General features: G+C 43.9%; 1 protein-coding gene across 4 annotated transcripts in view; it reads left to right on the top strand.

Annotated features, from left to right (window-relative positions):
* Window positions 1-23960, top strand: part of LOC147664064 (uncharacterized) — a 392091-nt gene that overhangs the window by 227508 nt on the left and 140623 nt on the right. For all 4 annotated transcript variants that reach the window (XM_086950007.1, XM_086950006.1, XM_086950005.1 and 1 more), the window contains 3 exons: window positions 1098-1174; window positions 1299-1426; window positions 12880-13065. In XM_086950007.1, coding sequence (XP_086806133.1) covers window positions 1098-1174; window positions 1299-1426; window positions 12880-13065 — 391 coding nt within the window. The remainder of the gene's footprint in view (window positions 1-1097; window positions 1175-1298; window positions 1427-12879; window positions 13066-23960) is intronic.

Below are 23960 nucleotides of genomic sequence, written 5' to 3'. Positions count from 1 at the left end.
ATCCACAAAAATACAACATACACCAATCAAGATATCACTTTTAAAAAGTTCGAAATAGTACAGTGCATAGGAAACTATGGAAACATCACTTTTATCACAAAGTACAAGGGATGGGTCAAATCTAAGACAAAAACAGGAGCAGGGGAGGTGAGATGCCACAAAAGTAAAGCAATGCGTCTGTTCCTTAATCGAAGGGGAGGTGATGCATCAGTTCCTTTCTGCAGTTCAGGGGCCCAGAGTTCTAAAGCCAACAAAAACAGGTTAAAAAAATAGGAGGAAGAAGGCACATGTTTGGGGATAACCCTGCAAAAAGGGCCAGGTCCACCAATTCCTTTGCACTATTTTCCTCTTCCTCTTTTCTCCCTTTCTACCTTTCTGCCTTTCTCCCTTGCTCTGTGTCATGGCCTGATGATAAAAATTAAGTTCCAGTCTCCAGAAGTGAGGGTGGGTGCCCACCACCTGTAGCAACCTCTTGCTCTTATTCTAATGGTTAAATGATTCTACCATTCCTACATAACAGGTTCAACTTCAGCCAAAGGGTTGATGATCAGGGTATCCTCTTAGTACACCAAGAGACTGGAGGTTGCATATAACACATAAGTGGGGTAAGATCAAAGCCTCAGAGTGCTATGCACGCATGGAAGGGCTAGACCGTGAACACAAACCGGCAATTCAGTAGGGGGGGGGGAGGGGGAAGGAGGACTGCTGCTGCTTTTGTTACGGCCTCTAGCAAAAACAGCCCCCACCACTCAAAAGCCTGCCCCCACCCTTCCAGCCCACCGGGATAACGTCCGGTGCCCACTACGGCCAGTCTGGCCCTGACGCTTTGTGACCTCGTTTCTTGATTTTTTTAAAGCGGTCAGTTTACATTCTTTTTCACAAATTGGCTAACTTATCAAATGCTGTTATTAATCGGAGGCAAATAATACTACAGTTACTGCTATATGTGTTTTCTTATTTTCATAGAATTGTCGGCTACCTTTTCGGCGTACTAGATTGTATTAATATTGGCATGAAGACAGGAACTATTATAATTCCAGTTGATAACCTGATATCTGACTACTAAGTGTCTTCTTTTTCTCTTCATTTGTATGTAGTTTTGAAACAAATTGTTCAAAAGAGCACACATCCAATATCCCAAAGAAAGACATGGCTGCACATAGTTCTGGAAACAGTAAGTTACCTTTATTTACTCATCTTTATTAGTCACCATATTAAATTCATACAATTTGTGAATGAGCGTAACCTGAAGAAGGAACCTATTTTGAAAGATTAACAACCACACAAATACACTTTAGGCAACTCCGCCTCACTATCCCCTGCCGTTGGAGACTTCAGCTCGGTGATAACGTGGTACGAAAGTATTGAAGTTGACTCAGAATCAGATTCTGCTGTGGACATAAAGGATCAGACGAATGATAGCATGGTAAGTTATCAAGTCTTTAAAGCAAGTAATAGAAGTGTAAACAAAATGTACTATAGTGTTTCTAATATCTAAACAACATGGAGGCTATGTTTATGTTTTACATAAGTACATTGACTGTGGTACTATACTTCTTGCATACTAAATGACTTTAAAGTGTAATTTATATTTTTGTTTGATATCTGTAAACTATGCAATGGCCTGCTATGATTAAACAACACAACAGTTGCAACGAATAAATTATAAATGAGGTTATAATTTTAAAGGATTTTCTCTGCACTCTGTACAGACCGGTTTAGTTATTTTATAGACCTAATGGTGCCAGTACTTTAGGACACTACAGTCAGATATAGCATAGAGAGAGTGGGTTTTGACTCAGCCACTTGCAGTGATTGCCTTTCTCGTGTTTTTCATGGCTACCCAATTCTTTATTGGGGTGTCTGTCAAATATTTGTCATTTAGTGGAAGATTACATTTGCCGTCATTCTGTGTCATTAGTGTTGTCATTTGGTTTTGGCAGTGGGACTTGAAGAAAGTAGTTATCTTGTTCAACTAGAGATGCAACACAAACAACTAAAAGCTTGCTGGAAAAAGTCTTGCTAACATGTTAATGCTGCTTGATGGATTTTTTCAGCTTTGTTTCGGCTCTGACTACTTTTTGTGTGTTTAAAACTGTAATAATGTAGGCTTCCTGACATTTTTAGCGCTGATTAACATCAGTTTACACTTTACATATGGTGGCACCTCTGTGACCTCAGAGTGCTATTGTGTAGGTTGGTTTCCATAAGGAAAAAGGGCCAGATGGATCAAGGGGTTTTGCCCATTCTGTGTCTATGGGAAAATGTGCTCATGCATAAGGCCCAAAATGCCTTGCAATATGGAGACTATGTTTATGTTTTACATAAGTACATTGACTGTGGTACTATACTTCTTGCATACTAAATGACTTTAAAGTGTAATTTATATTTTTGTTTGATATCTGTAAACTATGCAATGGCCTGCTATGATTAAACAACACAACAGTTGCAACGAATAAATTATAAATGAGGTTATAATTTTAAAGAATTTTCTCTGCACTCTGTACAGACCGGTTTAGTTATTTTATAGACCTAATGGTGCCAGTACTTTAGGACACTACAGTCAGATATAGCATAGAGAGAGTGGGTTTTGACTCAGCCACTTGCAGTGATTGCCTTTCTCGTGTTTTTCATGGCTACCCAATTCTTTATTGGAGTGTCTGTCAAATATTTGTCATTTAGTGGAAGATTACATTTGCCGTCATTCTGTGTCATTAGTGTTGTCATTTGGTTTTGGCAGTGGGACTTGAAGAAAGTAGTTATCTTGTTCAACTAGAGATGCAACACAAACAACTAAAAGCTTGCTGGAAAAAGTCTTGCTAACATGTTAATGCTGCTTGATGGATTTTTTCAGCTTTGTTTCGGCTCTGACTACTTTTTGTGTGTTTAAAACTGTAATGATGTAGGCTTCCTGACATTTTTAGCGCTGATTAACATCAGTTTACACTTTACATATGGTGGCACCTCTGTGACCTCAGAGTGCTATTGTGTAGGTTGGTTTCCATAAGGAAAAAGGGCCAGATGGATCAAGGGGTTTTGCCCATTCTGTGTCTATGGGAAAATGTGCTCATGCATAAGGCCCAAAATGCCTTGCAATATGGAGAGGTTTTATATTGTGACCTTCTAGCAAACATACTAAGAGGGTTTACATTGCAAATTTCTGACATATACAATAGAAGTGGTATTACTTTGTGACCTTTGTCAAATAAATCAGAAAGGAGTTTTACTTTGTAAACTCTTTGGCAAAAACAATAGGAAGGGGTTTTATCAAATGAATCATGACAAATGCAATAGAAATGGGTTTACATTATGAACTCTGGCAAATACAATAAAACGTAGTCCTGCCTAGCTTACCTAAATACCTTATCCATTATCTCAAAATGTGCAAAACACAGCTTTGTACTAGGTACTTAATTTACCTGAGCATACTTCTGTTAAATCTCAATAGGACTTACCCCAAATGGCAATAAACAAATCTTGTTTAACACACTTTACACAGTGCACATGGCACTTACTCCTCAACTCCCCCCCCTTTTTCTTTCCAGACTGTCCCTTGTCTTGATAAAGACCTGAGGCGACCACCAACTGGGGCGCATCAGGGTCGAAACGTCGACGCTTACCACTGGTCCAGATACTCCAAGAACCTGTACATTTACCCCCTTTCTCCTTGGAGTTCAATTCAGCACTCTGGCCATCTTATTCCCCTATGTATAATTTGTATATATGTGTCACTGGATTTAATGCACTGATCACTTTGTTCACCAACAGTCACATTCCTCACATGTTTTCCTAACGGTTTTATCATTTATTTGAAACCTTTGGCATCACAGAATGAAGTAATTCTGTTGTATCATGTTTGCTTTTTTACAAATATAAAAACTTTCTTTCTGGGTTCTTGTTTTCAGAGAGGTCATTTCAATGTGTATTGAGCTTTTCTAGCCTTTTTTCAAGTAATTTCTCATTACCCAACAAACCCACCTTTGTATTTAACCACTTACTTGCATGGGTCCGCAGTATTTCAGCTGTAACTTTTGCCCTACAGTATTATCAAGCACTCTTTGTTCTTCTTGTCTTGTGCTCTTGATTGTGCCCATATTTAGTAACACCAGAGTAGGTTGTGCATACTTTCTAGGATGTCACTTCTACTCACTGCAAAAATATAACTGAGGACCCGAGACATACAAACAACCATCGAGGTGTTTCACAAAAGCTGAAGACCTATCTGTTCTCTCTTACCTGGTAGGGTTGTTCTCCCTATAGCCCTGTTGCTTTTGGACAGCTAATTCACTTTATAAAAACATTACTCATTCATTCATTCTCAGTTTCTCCACAAACCAGCTGACTATGTTTTGAACGGCTCTCCTGTGCTACCCTGAAGATCAAATTCTAAACATGTGTACTTGGTAAACAGTTGAGTTGAACAGGAAAGCAACCAACCTAGACCTAAGGAAAAAAAGACTGTGCCCATGTTAGTGCAGAGTGAGTGGTGTGCCTGCTGGGTGAATGCAGGATGCTGCACATTAGAGCCAGACCTATTGAAATTGTCAGTGCTTGTTTTATGATTTTGTCTGCTGAAGTGAAGTCACATTATGTGAAGGCCATATATCTATTAGTGACCTTATTCAAGTGATTTTTAAATGTGTACATTACAGAGCAGTCCTGCTTGAGTTCTAATTGTTTGGTGTGACACACACATTCACACACATACCAATGAATTTCCGCAGGAGGCCCATTACCCAGTGGGCTATCGTGCCATTGGCTGAGTCTGCCCCCTGCAAATCTATGCTTTTAATTGAACTTGTGTCTGAATCAAGGGGATCACTATTAATGCTTAATGTATTGCAGCCGGGAAGGCAATGATTTCAGTGTTTCAGGGCGTGTTAATGTGAGGAACAGAGGGCCAGATGCATCAAGCTAAAAACCGGTCGCAAAGGGGCAGATTCTCAGAATCTGCCCCTTTGCGACCGGTATTTTTGCATTTGGGATGCATCATCCCAAATGCTAAAATCGCAAATAGAGAATTCGCTAAATTGCGATTGTTTGCATTTAAGGAATCTCAAATTGAGATTCCTTAAATGCAATGCATGAAAGTTTAAAAATAGCGAATTCGCTAATAGGGCACGCAAATTACCACGAAGTACAACTTCATGGTAATTTGCAAAATCTTTTAAAAAATGCACTTTTGTGCATTTTTCAAAGTTTCATGTTGGGCACACACATGCCCTAAGGGCATGTGTGTGCGCAACATATGTGCACAGATCAAAATCCGGGGTGCAACAGGGTGTCCTTTGGACACCCCTGCACCCTTGAACTCACAATCTCAATTTGCGAATCGCTAATTGCGATTCGCAAATTGAGATTGTCTTCCCATTCATTCCTATGGGCCTCTAGGCCCATAGGAATGAATGGGGAGGTATTCATTAATTGTGACTCGCAATTTGCGAGTCGCAATTAAGGAATTCGAAGGAATCGCTATTTTTGTAGTGATTGTTTGATGCATTCCATTTTGCTATTCCTTATTAGCGATTCCTTATTTTTCGCTAATAAGGAATCGCAAAATGGATGCTTGATGCATCTGGCCAAGTGCCTCTTTTACACAAAGAAAAACCTTGGCTAATACATGTTAATAACCTAGCAGTGACTGCATATCTAGAAATGTGGACAGAAACATGGCCTACACTGTCTCTCTTTTTACAAGTTGTGTACCTGAATGTCCCATCTGCAGTATGCATTTGTAAAAAAAGGTATTTTATCCCATAATATTGCATACAGACGTTGATATTATCAGCTGCCAAATGTTCTCATAGGAAACTAATATAAGTCATTATGATCAACAACCATGTCTATCTGGCTGACAGGCTCTTGGTACACCCGGAGCTAACACACCACCAGACTGCAAATAAAGAAGTGGAAAAAAGAAAGAACAAGGCAACAAACCTTCTCATCTATGCACTCATTATCTGGCGACATGGCCATATCCATCCACTGTTCCAACTCAGCTCAAATTTTGAAAAAAGCTACAGGGACACCTCTTTAAAGATCACTATATCACAACAAAGGACAGTCCATTTTCACTCTCAGAGCCCAGCTTCCCTTCCAATCGCTGCTTGGCTGTGTTGTTGCATTTACCCTGTACCATACTCAGCCCCCTTTCTGCTAGATTTTCACTCCAGAAGTCCCACAGACCAACATACCCTCATTTAAACTTCTTTGTAGTACAAATACAAGATTCTGGGCCTCGATAAGTGCTACTATTGTTACAGCCTCCTTTTTAGGTTTAGCCTAAACAGTGCTTGCGTTGTAGGCGATCTGTTGTCTGTACTTTGTGGGGTCTGACTCCTCCCAGATATTGGATTGGCTTTCATTTGTGTCCTTTAAAAATCGTAGCCTGCAAATGGCTACTGGTGGGTCATTTCCCACCTTTTCTGGCAAGTTCACTCCCATGGAGTATTGCAGCGGGAGCGAGCAGGGACACGCATGCTGCGTGCGCGCCTTTACCTGCTTATTTTCTACTGCTGCCCTTGCCTGCAGTAGAATCTAGCTTGCGTCTTCTGTGCTCCTGCTCAATATTTATATTCTCTTATTTCCAAAACCACTAAATTTCGATATAAGATTAGACCGCACTTCCTATATTGTGCCACTGGTGTGACTTACAGCGGAGACAAAGACGGGTTATAATTAAAGATTGCCTCATCCTCAGATGATGTAAGATTCCATAACCTGCATCTGTGATCACTGAGCTGATGCGTGACCAAGACTACACAATAACGTGACGAAATAAATTAAGAACGTGGACAGTTTGACATTTTTACAGGCAATCCTGATTCTAAACATTTTGCGTAATACATAGTTCTTCTACATTGAGTATAAAATGCATACATGCCGACATACCAGATTCTGGTGGGAGACTTACGATTTTTTAAGTCAATCCCCCTCCTCAAATTGCATCAGCTTTAATATAACTCAATGAGGATAATAAACCCCACAGATTTTTTTTACAAAATCTCCTGCTTTGCAGGTCCAAAATGTTCGCATTTAAAAAAATGTACTTTTGTTAAATATTTGAAAATCAGTTTGAACACTCTGGGTTACTTTAGGCTCTCAGATCTGGGATGTAAGGTCGGATTCCATAATTATGATTTATTGTGTGAACTTTGCACCCAGTTTCTGCAGTTGTTAATTGGCCTTTGCTGATGCTGCCAGAGCAACATTCAACGAATTAAAGTAAAGTTACTTTAAAATCTCATCTGCTCAAGGACCTCTGGCTGTAAATGGGACTCACTTTAATTTCAGATAGCCACGGAGTCACACAGACCCCCAAACAAACAGTACCTTGGAAACAAAGTCTGTGATGATGCATGGTGTTGAGGAAGTGAGGCGTCGGTGCTGATGTGGAGGCCGACTCCCTAGCTGCCACAGGAGAGGCGAGGCATTGTGTCCGCGAGAAGGCGATGTGTTGTGTCCAGGACAGGGGAAGGCGGTTGCGTCGGCAGTGAGGCATTGGTTTCTGTGACGATGCAAAGTCAACAAGTTCGTGGAGTCCCCTAGGCGGTTATCTGCGCCTCAATAACAGGATGCAGGCGCTGGTGATGATGGAGTGGGTGCGAGCGCTGGTGTCCAGCACGGCTGATAACTGCAGGCGTCGGAGGGCGTCGACGTTGCGGTGCAAGCCAGGCAGTGCGTCGTTCACTTCTCGAGCGATGCTCCGGGCCTCTGTGCAAGTCACGGCGTCACAGTGGTGTCACTGACAGCGTCGGAAACAGGTTTTCTTACTTCTCTTAGGTTCCTACCAGTTCCCAACAGCAGGACAACTTCCAGAGGCCCAACACAGTCAAGGAAGTTCAGGGGAGCTGCTGGTGAAGTCTTAGTGTCCCTGAGACTTCAAAACAGGAGGCAGGCTCTACTCAAGCCAATGAAGACTTTCCTCAAGCAGGGGACACAGCAAAGTCCTTCTCCTTTCCTTGGCAGAAACAGCAACTGCAGGCCAACCCCAGACCACAGCAAGGGCAGTACTTTTCATCGGTTTCTCCAGCTCTTTTCCTTGGCAAAGGTTCCTCTTGAGTCCGGAAGTCATGAACAACCTCTCTGTAAACCCCTGATTAAACCTATTGAGCACCAGACAACATCGCCCATGCATTACTTCCAGATTCTATATGTTGTCCCTTCTCCTTCACAGGAGCTCACTATCCAGATGATCGTTGGCCAATCCCCTCCCTTCCTGAATTCAGGACTGCACTAAAAGCCACCATATCTGTCCTAACATTTGCAGCAGCAAATTACCCATTTTCTCTGTCCTGCACACTTGTGACTATAGACAACACACCTAGGGTCCACTTCACAAAGAGCTTCCTCAAATGTGGCTGAGAGTCTGCAGTTGAGGCAGAGTCTCCTCACTCATGGCAGAATCTTGGCACTGCAGTTTTCTCATTGCAGAAATTCCATCACAAGGGCAGAGACTCCACCGTAACTGTGGAAACTCAGCCATGACTGAGGAGGCTGTTGGTAAACTGAGCCCTCAATGTTTTAGCCAGCCTCTAAGAGGATGTAACTCACTGAAAGAAAGATTTATATCATATCTAATATGCTTTGTTTTGTATTACTTTATCCTTGTTGGACTGTCACTCACCACTCTCTGTTTCCGCCGCCTCTAAAGAGGGTTACCCAAATCTTATAATGTTCTTGGAGACATGCTGTTATTTTTGATAATCACTCAGTCAGCTTCATCTCTGCTAACCATTTCAACATCCTCAGACCTACAGCCACCTCACCCTAGCAGTTCCATTGTTGATGACTTAGGCTGTAAAGCTAGGACTGACCATTTATATTTTAAATCCTTGTTATTTCTTGAAGCAAGAAGAAAGCAAAACTGCATCCATTGATCAAAACGAATGAAAAACAGACACAAATCCTAGCTCAATGTTGCTGATACAAGAGGGAAACAGCCATTACAATGTGGTCATAACCACGTGGGACCGTTACCACAAAGTCATTACCACGCTTATGCCTTTAGCACGCATACTTTTACGATGAGTATGCATTTACTGTGCATGCCTTTACAATTAATGTTGTTGTAAAGTCATGAATGATAAAGGCATATGTGTGGTAATGGTAGCATGGCTTAAGTGCACTTTTTGGCGTTGTGACAAGAGTGCGACAATAATTAAATTAATTAAATTAGTTTTCTGGGGTTAGTGTTCAAGGTGGTGACTTAAGTGCTGTGGGGGAATGGCCATGCCTGCAGTGAAGACGAACGTGTACTGCCGGCCTGATCGGAGGTCTTTCGGACATTAAATCTGACTGTGGGCTTCATGGAGCCCTGCGCCCTGGCGAGACACGCACTGGAGTGTCTGCTGTGGCTGGAGACCCCCTGAATGACCATCTCTATGGGGTGTGCTGCGGGTAAATTGGCCCACAAGACTGATGGCAAGAAACTACTAAAATGGCTGTGGACTGACACTGATGAAGCGGTTGTCTACACTGCTAGTTCAGCGCCCCAGGCAATGGCTTCCTCTAGCTGTACCTGCGACCCTGCCCTCCTTGCAGCCACCAGAGAAGAAAGGCTACGGAAGCAGGACTGCCTTAAGACAGCTCACCAGAGGGGGTGTTGGGAGTGGCGCATGATATACTGCTGATACACCTTCAGGTACGGAGGAGCTGGGTCACCTCTGGACTACTTCTTTGAAGTCTAAGTGGTGGGTGCATCGGCATGAGAGTGAAGTACATGGGCGAGAGTACATGTTTGCCGCCTGATCTGCTGCCATGGAACCTCTCCCCTAAACGGAGCCACTGAGCTTCCTGATTGTTTCCTGAGTGCAGATTTCAGTGTTGTAAACAGCAACGCACATACTAAAATCGAATTATAAACGTTTGCATGGAGGTGGTATGCACGGTTACTGTATGCGTTGTAATGCCACTTTCAATGTATCCTGATAAATGCGCGTTGTAATGTCATGCGTGGTAATGGGGTGCATGGTAGTGGGTAATGCATGGTAGTGTACGGGTTATAAAGGCATGCGTGATGAATGAGTATGTTGCTCCATCATCCAACCAATACAAGACCACAATAATATATTACAGCTACAGGTGCTTCTCTTCTTATCCCCAAAAAATAAAATGATGGACAGAATGCTGAACAATGTCATACATTCACCCCAGTACAGAGATCTGGGCCTAAATCCATTGATTTCTTTGCTCCCCATGGCATTCCAATTTAGATCCAGCCATATGCAAATCAGTCTGTCCCCTGTCCCCATGGGAACAGTCCAGCCCGAACTGCCAAGCCAGGTCCTCCCTGGACTGGAAACAAGCATCCTAGGACCGGTTTCGGGGCTTCACCCCCTAGTCAGCCAGGCTAGCTTGACTCCAGTAACATGGAGAGCACAGGACCCAAATCTGGGCGTACCTGTCCCACTTCGGGTGACAAATGCAAAAAGAAGAATTGATGGACAGAATGCTGAACAATGTCATACATTCACCCAGTCCAGAGATCTTGGCCTAAATCCATCGTTTTTTTGCTCAACATGCTCTTCCAGTTTAGACCCAGCCATATGCAAATGAGTCTTGGCCCTGTTTCCCATGGAAACATTCCAGCCCTTGTTTCCAGTCCATGTCCTCCCTGGACTGGAAGGATAGGTTAGGTTAATGACATTTATTAAGCGCTTGGTTGCACAGAGAACAGTGCGTCCCCGCGCTGACAGCCCTGCCTACATCTCTTCAGCTTAGGTCACAGAGGGTGAGCCGGGCCTACTATGCTGAATTTAACTTGTATCATACGACTGGTTTCGGGGTCCAAACTGGGGTGGTGTGGTGAGCACAAGAACGATGGATTAAACCAAGATCCGTAGTGACTGAGGTGAATGTTTGCATTGTTCAGCATTCTGTCCATAATTTTTTCCTTTTGTTTTTGTCTCCCTAAACAGGAAGGGTATGCCCAGACGTGATTCCTGTGCTCAATGCGCCACTGGATTCAAGCTAACATGGCTGATGAGGGATGATGCCCCGAAACCAGCTTGTTTCTGGTCCAGGGAGGACCTGGCTCTACATATGGCTGGGTCCAAACTGGGGTGGCGCCGTGAGAAAAGAATGATAGTTTAAACCCAGATCCTTTTGACTGTGGGTGAAAGTTTGCATTGTTCAGCATTCTGTCCACCATTTGTTCCTTTTGTTTTTCTCTTCTTATCCCCAGCAAACTGAACATGTGTTGTCCCACCTACCATACACATACAACAAAGTCAGAACTAACAGAATGCTTATTCAATTTTAAGGCAGGCATAATACAAACAAAAACGAAGAAATAGTTATTCAGTCAACATACAGAAGCTTTAGTATCAAAGCATTCAAAGCACCACAATTGCCCTTTCGCTGGATGTGGACTTGTGGTGGAAGGCCAGTGATACGTTGCTTGTTCCATAATGGTGATGCTCCTTTTTATCATTCCACCAGCTTTCGATGTCCATCTTGCACCTTGATTTCCAAAATGTACAATTAATGTATTTGCTGCAACTGATAGCTAAAAAAATCAAGCTGTGTTTATCCCTAATTGGAAGCTGAGTTTTTTTAAGAGGTGTCCTGTTATAACCCTCAGTCATACAATAACTTACTCAAAAAATTCTCCCAGGTCCATACCATAAGCAATAGGAAAACTAGTTCTTTATAGCACCCCTAGCAGATCTGATCGGTCCCAACCCTTCCTGCTTGTATGGCACAGTATTGAACACAAAAATATCTTCTGACATAAATATGCCCCAAATATTTTTAAAAAAACATATCGCATATTTGAATAGATATTTCTATTATTTACTCCAGGGGGGAATATTTTTGTAAATGACACTGAGGACACGATATTTGTGTCAGATAATAGTCTGAGATGTTCTGGTATGACACCCCATAAGCAGTGGGATGCAGCCGTTGCACATTTGGATCCAGATCATCCCAACAACAAAAAAAATTCTCACATTTCTTTGACTGTGTGAATCATCCGCAAAGCCTATTCCTTGCTCCTCTGACCAAACATCAAACATGTGAGACTATTTGATTTAGGCCTGTCCACATCATATTAATTTATGGAAACAACAGGTTAAAATCCACTAAGCTTTGAAAAACAAAATTCAAATAACTTCAACTGTACTTTTCCCCAGCACGGGGCTCACTCAATGATTGCCCACATAGACTATTTGGGACTAGATGGTGTCTATTACCTCACCAGTATCTCTTCCCTGAAGCTCTGTTTAAGCCAGAGAACCTAGGTACTGGAGAAACTGGTAGAAGAATCTCAACATTCACACCATTATGCCCTTAGGAGGACACAAGAGATGTGTTTATGGGTACAGAACCCCGGGCAACGCGACACACAAAGGGACATTTCAACAAGGGAGTGTGTGCAGACGAAATATCTCAAATAGTTTAATTACTAAGAATTTTGAAATATGGAAAAATAAATACCAGTAGTGATTTTTGTTGTATCTTTTGCATTTCTGTCATTACCTAATAATTTCCATACTGACTATTATTTCTATGGAGGTTAATTCTTACAAGTCGGTTTCAACTTTTCTTCAAGAAGAAATGTGAGAAAATAGTTTTGCAGTTTTTTTATTTATTTTTCCGCAGATTGACTGACTCTTCTAAAAAGAGCCCATGCAATGATCTCGAGGAGAATGACCTTCAAATCTTTGGCGGTTAATCCATGATTCTTACAAGGGGAAGGCTGATTGATCTTATATGTCTTAAAGTGGTGTAATATAAAGACCTAGAGGGGAAATATTTAGGGCCCCAGAAGACGTATGCTTAAGGGCCCAGAATTTAGCATACGTCTTCCTGGGCTCCAAAAATTGGAAATTATTTTGAAAAAAACTTTATTTAATATTGTGCTCCACTCCACAGCAGCATGAAGTCAGCAGTACAAACACAAAGGTGGAAGAATATGAAATAATAGTCCACACTGGCACAACAGCTCATTCAAGTGCCCCAGCAAAGGTTTATGTGACCTTAATTGGCAACATTGGAAGATCCGAGGAACTGCTGCTGTCAAATTCATTGACGAATAGTGTTCCATTTCATAAAGGTCAGGTAAGTGCTCCATATTTAACAAACCTTCCACTGTTTATTTATGGCGCAAAAGAAAATGGCACAACCCCTAACAGAATAATGGTTTCATCTATTGAGGTACAGAGCATACTGATTTACAGACTATATTGCATACACACTGCCATATGTGCCAAATCGCGCATTCTGCAATAAACATTGTTGGGAATTGGTATTACAAAACCTTGTGAATGTTTATATTGCATTATGATTGTGTGTTCATCACTGGCAGCAAAGAGCGACTGTAACATAATGGACCATTTTTTATGTTTGAGTCTTCATTTAGAGTCGAGTGGTATATGGTATGTTTAAAAAATTGTTGACGTCCTGTATCCCATCTGGATGTATGTGTGTGAACCACTCGGTTTCCAGTGAAGGGGCCTTAGCTAGCTCCACCTCGAAAATCCCTTTGCATTGTGTCTGATATCGCTGGAATGTTATAGTTTCAGACGGCATGGCCTATTACGGTGGCACTGCAGAATAAGCGCCGGGCCCAAAATGTTTCTCAGAAGCCCACGGCATGCACTATCAAATGTTAGGTGAGCGGCAGCTCCTCCACTAAGGCGGAGGAGCATTGGCCCCACTGCTTTTCAGCAGAGTGAATAAAGGAAAAATAAAATGATAATAACCCAGAGCACGAGGAGGACTCCGTAAGTGCGCATAAATGTTTGGACGACCATCTTGGGGTAGCCCAACAGTCATGCGTACTTTGCATGTTCTCCACCCAGGCTGTGTTACAGCCTGGGTGGAGAACATGCCCAGGCTCCAAGTCCCTGCCTGAGCACCAAACCACGGCACTAAGAGCAATCACAACACTGCATTGCAGCGTTCTAATTGGTAATGGAGAGTCTGGGTGCTCGATAACTGTTCCTATGCCAGGGAACATGCGGAGTGATGACAGTGGGGAGGCACGGCTAGGAGGTAAGTTATTTTTTTTCTTTATCCCCTCTCGCCACTACCATCTGCCCTCGCACCCCAACCTGTGCCAGCCGCCACTGTGTTAGGCGTGCCAAATACCAAGGCTTTGTAGTCTTAATTACAACTTAGGCCTATTTAATCCATCACCAGACAATCCCTGCCCCTTTATCTCACTTTTGCAGGTTCCGGTTTTCTTCCTTTTTCATGGGTTTTTAGTCTATTTCTTCTTCATTCATGTGTGCTTTTCACTCTTTCGCTCTGGGTCAAAGTTTGACGAGTTAAAGTGAGCGCAGGCCGGATTCAACTGCAACCACCAGCTCCAATTAAGCACTGAGTACAGGGCTCTTGTATCCATGGTCAAGACCGCCAGGCGAGCATCCCCAGTTAGAGATCTTTGTCAGCCACCTCCAACCTGATTTAATTAAAAAACTTTCAAATAGCTAAAACATGGAGACAGGTCCCGTTGACAGTACAGGAACACTAAGGGCCTCATTAGGATGGCGGACGGACCTTCGTCCGTCCGCCATCCCAGAGTAGGAGGGACCGTCCGCAGGGGCAGCGGCGGTCCCTCCGTGCAGATTAGGATGTGACCGCCACTCTGGCGGTCACATCCTGCATGTTTAACATTGCGGCGGGTGCTGCTTGAAGCAGCACCCGCCGCAATGTTAAAAATGCATGCACCGCGCGGTGCCTGCCGCTTTGTGCATGCAAATGCAGGGGGGTACCATAGGTACCCCCCATGTGCCCCCCCCATCCCCCGTCACCCTGAGGCCCGCAACGGGCCCCCAAAGAAATCAGAGTATGCCTTTCCACGGCAGAGAAGCCCCGCGGAAAGGCATCTGTTTACTCCCATCCTAATATGGCTGGCGGTGTCTGTTAGAGACCGCCTCCATATTAGAGCTTTTGCGCCGCGGTCGTAAGGCGACCGCGGCGGAAAAGCAGCGGACGGGTTCCTGACCCCTAGCCATCCTAATCTGGCAGGTGGGTCTTTGAAGGCTCCGCATCATCCGGGCCAGCGGACACTTCCGCCGGCCCGGAGGATGTGGAAAAACCGCAATCCTAATGAGGCCCTAAGTCTGGAACATGTTGAATCCTATCCTGAGGGCAGACACCAAGCACCACATTTCAGAAAACTCTTGATGCTGCCATGCAGGGTGACATTAAATTACGAAGATGGGTAAGAGAGTGCCAGAATGTGGAGAATTTGTTCAGGGGACCCCTCTGCTACCAATTAGACTTAAGACAGCTTGCCTAGTTTCAATGATGAATGCCCTTGAGCTCCATTAATTATACTGTACCAGTGCTCTGACTGAAACGTGACTATATCCTTTTACAAGTATCAGTACATAAATGCACCTATTTACATCTACCTAATAAGAAAACGAGAAGGGTCGGATGCCTCAAAGGTAGAAGGGCAGAAAGTGAAAATATATATTATAGTAAGTCAACAGTTTATTAGACGGTATATTTCGGGATTCACCACAAAAACACTCCAGATTGGTAAACCACTGTCATCAACAGTTAACCAGTTATTATACTAGATAGGTGGCCCCACAACGAAAGGAAACAGGGCACTACTATGCAGTAGAGAAAGTAAGAATTCCCCTTGGAGACCCAATATCGGACACACTCATACACAGACAGACTCACTTAAAATTGCTATTCACAGTACATAAAATGAACATATGAAATGGAATAGAACCCGCCCACAAACTTGTATGCCACCAATATTGAGATATAACATCAAAGGTTTATAATTCTTTTTTTTTAAAGGCACATTTTGAAAAACATGAGGTGCTGTACATTAACATACAAAATACCTCACACCTACCCTTTTAACAGTACCAGAACGGGGTCCCATTAAAGTTTTTTGTAGACCTCACGTGTCAGGTACTTTTTAAAATCACTTTTCAGAACCCACCGCTCACTTTAACACACTAAAAACCTCACACGCACCACACATAGCCAAACTATAAAAGTGCTCCCACGTAGTCGCTGGTGGTTAATAGCACGCCGCGTCCCGTAGAAGGGTGCGAAGACCCCAATGATGAAGCATGACACCAAGGGTCCTTTTGGTGTATTTAAAGAACACAGTGTGTTCCCCACCATCGTAGGGACCACTCTTTAATAAAATCTTGATATGGATTCTTCATGTTTAACTAATTCTTTAGAGGGAGAACGGATCCACTTTTTCTCTCCTCTCCCCTGTTGTTATATTTAACATTATGAAAAACACCATTATTTATTTTTAGTGACCAAAACATTAAACAGTTATAAAATTCATATATAACATGCAATATACAATATAAAAACAATGTGTACAATATAAAAACGCTCATCAGAGCATATACAGAAGGGATAGAAGAAAATCCTAACGAGAACCCTTTTTGCACAGTTAAAAAAAAAAGCTGTTGCATTAACTGATCCAACAATTCACATCGAGTACATATCCGGGTGAATGTGTAATTCCATTAATTCCAGTGATTCCTCGTGTTCGGATTAAGGAGTGCTCAGCTTCCACACATTTCAGTGGAAATAACTAATACAAACTTTCTTTCCGGTCCAAGGAGGACCTGGCTTGACAGTTCAGGCTGGACTGTTCCCATGAGGCACAGGGTCAAGACTGATTTGCAAATGGCCAGGTCAAAACTGGGGTGGCATGGTGAGCAAAAGAACGATGTATTTAACACGGATCTCTTGACTGGGGGTGAATGTATGATTTATTCAGCATTCCATCCATCATTTGTTTGCATAGCACTTTTCACCATAAGTGGGATGGGTATGACCAAATGTGGGTCCCTTGCTCACTGCCCAACTGGATTCAAACTAACCTGGCTGATGAAGTGTAATACCCACAAACCGGTCACAGGATGCCTGTTTCAGGTCCAGGGAGGACCTGGCTTGGCAGTTTAGTGTGGACTGTTCCCATGAGGCACAGGGTCAAGACTGATTTGCAAATGGCTGGGTCTAAACTGGGGTGGCATGGTGAGCAAACGAATGATGGATTTAACTCAGATCTCTTGACTGGTGGTGAATGTATGATTTACTCAGCATTCCGTCCATCATTTTTTTGCATAGCACTTTTCAACCTAAGTGGGATGGGTATGCCCAGATGTGGGTCCTTTGCTCACTGTGCCAATGGATTCAAGCTATCCTGGCTGATGAAGGGTATGTAATGCGGTGGAGAAGGAGACAGGGAGACCGCAATGAAGTTTTAGGTAGTAAGTGGTTTATCAGGCGGGGTTAAAGAAAATAAAACAACAAAAGTAGACAACAAAGTCTGTCCAGGAGCTCTTCTTTCCCTTCTTTCAGGGAGTAGTGATGCAGTCACTGGGGATTCCATTCTCTAGGCACAGCACATAGGGATTCTCCACTCCTCAGTGATAATGCGAAAGAAACAAAACAAAAGAAAGACCTAGTAAGGAGAATATTTCCACTATCGTGACACACAAGGGAAAAGAGTGAGGGGTTGGGTACCCGACCGTCACCGGGAAAACGCGCTACTTCTTTCAGGTAAGTTGCGCGCAGTGAGCGTGTACTTCCCACCCTCCACCTGTTCCATACGGTTCCCAAATGGCCCCATACCTTTAGAAGCCACGACCCTTCTGGGCCGTGGCTGGTTCTTGCGTTTTGCCGGAAGGGGTCCGGCCCCTCTTTTCCTCGCTTCGGCTTGGCTCCTCTTCGGCCGGCTGAGCTTCTGCTTCACTCTCACTGGCAGTTTCCGGTCCTCCCAGTCCCGGGAGAACAAAGAAAGTTTCCGGTCTTCTCTCTGTTCTCCTGGACGCCAATACTTCATATGAAGGGGGGAGTGACCAACACCCCAGCCTGTCTGCTTCCTGTTCTTTGAAGGGAAGGAAGTCAGCTGATGGGTGTAACGACCGGATTTTCGGACCAGATAGGATCAGCTCACCAAGACACCACCAACCCAGCCAAAACGTAACCACCTCCCTCCTCAGGACCCATTTATCCAGGCACCTGGGTACCTACCTGAGGATGGGGAATTAGCAATATACAAGCTCATATCATCAAAAACACCACTAAATCTATAGGGTTACTAGGAATACTCACTGATTACTAAGGACGTCCATGCTCTACAGCACACTCATACCTTATAGTCTCGCGGCAACTCAGACCCAGACTATGCTACCCTCCTACTCATAGTGAAGGGGGCAGTTCCAATTACTTACCATTACACACTGATCACAATCAGTGCTCACGCAAGCCCATCTATCTTTAGAGTCCCGTAAGACTGTTCTCTATCTTTAGAGTCCCGTAAGACTGTTCTCTATCTTTAGAGTCCCGTAAGACTGTTCTCTATCTTTAGAGTCCCGTAAGACTGTTCCTTTTATACAAGCCACAATCCTGTGGGTATACACACCAGTTTCCCCCCTGGTGCTCTCACTAACGCCTTACAACGGCGCTCACTTTCCTATGAATACCTTCAGCTCTCTCTCTCTCTGTTGGGAAGTTTCTCTCATATATCTAATACCTACTGGGAATGTGTCATATATTTTATGTGGTACACAAGGATGGCCAAATTACACGGTGTATGACTTGTTATCTAATACAAGTTTTCCTCTCCCCCTCATTATTCAGTTACCATTTACCTGGATGGGAGTCGCATCCGTACATATAACAGCATCTGACTAGAAGAAAGGTTAACCTTATCATAAAACAATAAAACATACACACTGGTTCACTAAGACTGGGGTCCCTTTATTATAACAATATCAACAATATAATTCTGCACTATAACACATAGCCTGAAAAGTAAAAGGGGAATAGGCACATACACAGATCTGCGGGGTCTCTTTATTATAATGGAAAGCTTTATTATTATAACACATCCATATGTAACTAACAAGGACTGTAGAAAGCTAAAGAGGGAATGGATTATACTGCACACCGCTGAAAGTAAAAGGATTAGCAATACAGTAGGGGAATCTAGCATAGGAAATAAAAGCACTAATATAACAGGACAGATATCACCTGATTAGTATGAAGTCTTGCTCTAGCTGTCATCTGGGTTCCTCTCTCGTCTGTGCCTTAGCTCATCTCAGATTCTCCCCTGCACTCTTGGACACGCATCTGCGCTGATCACTCTGCACTGGATTCCTCTCCCCCACAAACTGTCTTCACCTTCCAGCTTCAATCTAATGATATAGTTTCTGCCGCTCTGATAACCGTTCGCTCCACTAGCTTCTTCACTCTGTCTGATTATCCCAGCTCCAATGTCCAACTCACTCCAGCTGCTCCCACAGACTAATCCACAATATAACTTCAGTCTCTTCCAAAAGGCATCACTCCAGACTCCAGCTGATCACAACTCCTTCTGATAAGTAACTGCTTCTGACTGCTTTCTTCAGCTCCAAACATCATCTGCCTTCTCTCTCCAGCTCCAAACAACATCTGCTCACAACTGCTTCTGATAACTCCAGCCACCAACTGACTGCTCTCTCTCTCTCTGTTCCAAACACCAACTGACTTCTCTCTGTTCCAAGAACCGACTGACTCCTCTCCTCAACTCCAACTGACTTCTCTCCCTCCAAGCATCAACTGACTGCTCCGCCTCTTCTGCACTTCACTAATATGGAATGCTCTCCCCTCATGGAAATTTCCAACAGAGGGCTGCCTCCCACCGAATTCCTGTGCCAGCTCCGAGGCCTCCTGCGCAGCCTGCAGTGACCATCTCCATGTTACGTCTAGGCCCAAGAGACAAACACATTCTTCCGATAAGAACCAGTCTCGGCTGGTTTTCCCCTAGCCAACAACACCTCATAACTAAAAGATCACCTTTACCCTGCAAGCATCTCAGTCAGCAGGGACAGAATGCAAAATGGAGTCTCTCTAGTTCTGGGCCTTGTAGGCCCGAAAAGGATGAAATAACACTTAGCTCTATCAGAGTACATACACAAACCATAATATAAAGTCGGGACTACAGGATCTACCCTCTACTATAGGTAGGATGATGAAAGGACACATAATTATGTCAAAGCCAATAGGCAATAGATGGATTAGAGTCAAGAATAAGGGATCTATCATCATATAAAGGAGCTATCCTCTAGTTTATGCTTCTAGGTCTGGAAAAAGGCCTGAAAAGGACCAACACAAGCCAAGAATAGGGGTTCAGGATGGAAGCAAGCTTAAAGTCACCATCACTCAGAAATAGAGCCAAAAACCCGGGCAGTACAATGGGATCATGTGCTCCTCCTCGGAAGCCGATGGTGCTGAAAATTTAAAGGGCCAGGGCATCCCGCTCGTATCTGTGGAAGTCTGGAAATAAAGAAGCGGACAAGGCAACAAGTAAGGGGGTAATTGATCAGTCAAGGTATTGGAAGAGGGGTCCATAGGCAGCTCTTCGTCACAGGGTAGTACCCAGAAACCGGTCCAAGGATGCTTGTTTCTGGTCCATAGAGGACCTGGCTTGGCAGTTCGATCTGGACTGTTCCCATGAGGCACTGGGTCAAGACTGATTTGCATATGGCTGGGTCTAAACTGGGGTGGCATGGTTAGCAAAAGAACAAGGGATTTAACCCAGATCTGTTGACTGGGGGTGAATGCATGATTTATTCAGCATTTCGTCCATCATTTGTTTGCGTAGTACTTTCTCTACAACAACAGTTAATCACCACACTTACTTCCCTCACAGTGTTGTGTTAGGTTTTGGGATGGTATCCCGGTGCTGAGCAGGTGTGATGCTAGCAATATCTAGGGCCTAGTAGGATTCCTCGCACCATCATGTCTTTAGCTTTTTGTGGAATTCAAGAAATAACACAGACTTTTCTGTATGTAGTGGCAGTTCATTCCATGGTTTAGAAGCGATGGGGAAGCCTCGAACGCCAGATTCTGTATGCAAGGGATGTGTGCAAGTAGGAGTCCAAACGAGCAAAGGAGTGTGTAAGGGGTGTGAAAGCAGATGTGATTGTTAAGGTATGTTGGGCAAGTGTTGTGTAGTGCCTTGAAGGTGTGGGTGAGGAGTGCGAATTAGGCCCATTTGTGTCTGGGGAGTCAGTGGAGTTCCTTCAGGTGTGGTGTGTTGTGAGTGTGAGATGGGAGGTTGAGAGTGATTCTGGCCTCGAAGTCATGAATAGTCTGCAGCCTTCTAGTGAGGTTTTTGTTGAGTTTTGCTAGTGACCAGGGTGTGTATGATGGTATTACAGGTGCTGAATAGGAGCCATTTGAAAATCTTCCTCAGCATCTTCAGGGTATGGAAGCATGAGATGGTGATGACGTTTACTTGGGTGGTCTTTCAAGTATGCTGTTGATGACCATCCCGAGGTCCTTAGAGTGGATGTCAGTCCTAGTTCTATTGCAACCAGGTGGAGTCCCAGGGTAAAGTGCTCTTCCTAAAGATAAAAATTTCCGTCTTGTCTATGTTCAGTTTGTCTTCATCCAGTGGGCGATTTCTGTCATGCAGACAGTGAACTTGGGGCCAGATTTACTAAGGAGTCATGCAACGCAATGCAGCAAGACAACTTGCTGCGCTGTGCTGCATTGCATGACATGGCGAGAGCAGTAATGCCCATATCCACTAAGATATAACACATTCCTGCTCTCTCCCTGCGCGGGAACACAGAGAAGTTAAGTGACAATGTACGGATTTTTGTGCAGGGACACCTTCCTGCACAAAAGCAATCCTCAGAGCATTTTTCTCTCTCTCTGCGTGTGCTGCAAAATGCAGCACATATAGAAAGAGGATTTAAGAAGAAAAAATAAAGGTATTTTTCCTCATTATGCCTGTCTTTGGTGTGGCGTACCATGATGACCCTTTCCAAGGTTCTAGTTTTAGTAAATCTGGGATTGCGTCAAAGACCATGGGTGGATATGTGGGAATACCCAGGCTCCATGGAACCCCTTCCCAACACAGAGTAACAAAAGACAGTGAGTTATGCTGCCTTGCATTACTACAGATTTACTAAGCAATGCAAGTATGGCTTTGCACGTCTTAGTAAATTTTAATTAAAGGCTTATGCTGCCTTGCATTGCCTTATGTGATGCAACGCGACAGAAACATTAGTAAGTCTGGGCCTTGAACTGGGCATTGGGCATCTTCTACATGAGGGGGAGAGAAGTTCTGTGTCTCAGGCATAGGAGAGGACATTAATCTCATGAGATTTGATGATGCTGGCTAGAAGGATCATGCATGCTTTGAAAAGCATCTTGCTCAGGGCGGATCCTTACGGAACTCCACAGACGAGGTCACAGCTGAGGTGAACGTTCAGGGCTGACATGGGTCCTTCCAATTAGAAAGGAGCAGATCCATCAGTGTGTGTCCTTTGATTCCAAATGGTGTGAAGGCGTTGGACGGGGATGGGGTGGGATACCATGTCAAACCCTGTGGAGAGTTTCAGGAGGATGCAAGTTGCAGTTTCTCCTCTGTCCAGAGTCATGCAGATGGATTCCATCCATGGCAGCAATGAGGGTGGCTTCCGTGCTGCGGTTAGATCCAAAAGCAGACTGAGTGGTGTTGAGGAGTTGGTGGTCATTGAGGTGGGTTATTTTATAGTAGATTGTGTTTCGAAAAACAGGAACATTTAGCATCAAGCGACCAAAGTTACATGTATAGCTACAAGATGCTAGACATGGCTATTTTTGTAAACCAAACACAAGGAGATGATGGATGGAGCTTTGAAACTTTTCAGACACTCACCCTCAGTCACAGATCTGGGTTGAATCCATCATTGTTCTTTAGCTCACTTTGCCACACCAGTTCAGACACAGCTAAATGCAAATTAGTCTTGACCCTGTGCCTCATGGGAACAGTCCAGCCGAACTGCCAAAGGCATGTCTTCCCTGGACCACAAACAAGCATTCTGGGACCGGTTTCGGGCTAATAGCCCTCATCAGCCAGGCTAGCTTGAATCCTGTGGCAAAGTGAGCAAGGGACCCACATCCGGGCATACCCTGCCAACTTACGACGAACAAAGCAAACACAAGGAGATGATGGACGGAAAGCTGAAACTTTTCAGACACTCACCCCCAGTCACAGATCTGGTTTGCATCCATCATCGTTCTTTAGCTCACTTCTTCACCCCACTTCAGACACAGCTATATGCAAATCAGTCTTGCCCCTATGTCTCATGGGAACAGTCCAGCCCTAACTGCCAAGCCATGTCTTCTCTGGACCGTAAACAAGAATCCTGGGACCGGTTTTGGGCTAACAGCCCTCATCAGCCACGCTAGCTTGAATCCAGTGGAAAAGTGAGCAAAGGACCCACATCTGGGCAAACCCTGCCAACTTAGGGTGAACAAAGCAAACACGAGGAGATGATGTGCTGAAACGTTTCAGACACTCACCCCCAGTCATAGATCTGGGTTGAATACATCATCTTTCTTTAGCTCACTTGGCCACCCCAGTTCAGACACCTCTGTATGCAAATCAGTCTTGACCCTGTGCCAATACCTACAAGTCACAGGTTCAACTCCAACTGGGAACTAGCAATGGTTGAATGCACCTACTGCAGTGATATGCCAGTTATCTTCTATGAACAGTGTAAGAACTGAGGGTCTCTAGTTGGCAGAGGTAGGTACCACTGTTCAAATAGGGACCCTTGCTTCTAGTCAGGGTAAGAAGGATACACCTTTAGATAACCCCTGCTCACCCCCTTGGTAGCTTGGCATGAGCAGTCAGGCTTATCAACGGCAATGTGCTGAGTATTTGTACCAACACTCACAGTAACACAGTGAAAACACCACAAACTGACTCCACAACAGTTTAGAAAAATAAAGGTATTTTAATCTAAACTACACAAGACCAAACCGACAAAAATCCAACATACACAGTTCAAGAATATGGTTGTAAAAGAGTTCTTAAGGTTGAGTTAAAATAATCCACAGTAGCGTCCCATTTTATCCAACAGTACCTTTAGATGCGACAAAAGGTCCAAGCGAAAGCTGTAGCGTTGAAAAGCAAGCAATGCGTTACTCCTGAGACCCTGGGGAGACGATGCGACAACCTCGCT

Source organism: Lissotriton vulgaris, unplaced genomic scaffold, assembly GCF_964263255.1.
Source record: "Lissotriton vulgaris unplaced genomic scaffold, aLisVul1.2 SCAFFOLD_829, whole genome shotgun sequence".
In the NCBI taxonomy this organism is placed as follows: Eukaryota; Metazoa; Chordata; class Amphibia; order Caudata; family Salamandridae; genus Lissotriton; species Lissotriton vulgaris.
Note: the sequence above shows the minus strand (reverse complement) of the source record. Positions and strands in the feature narration are given on the sequence as shown.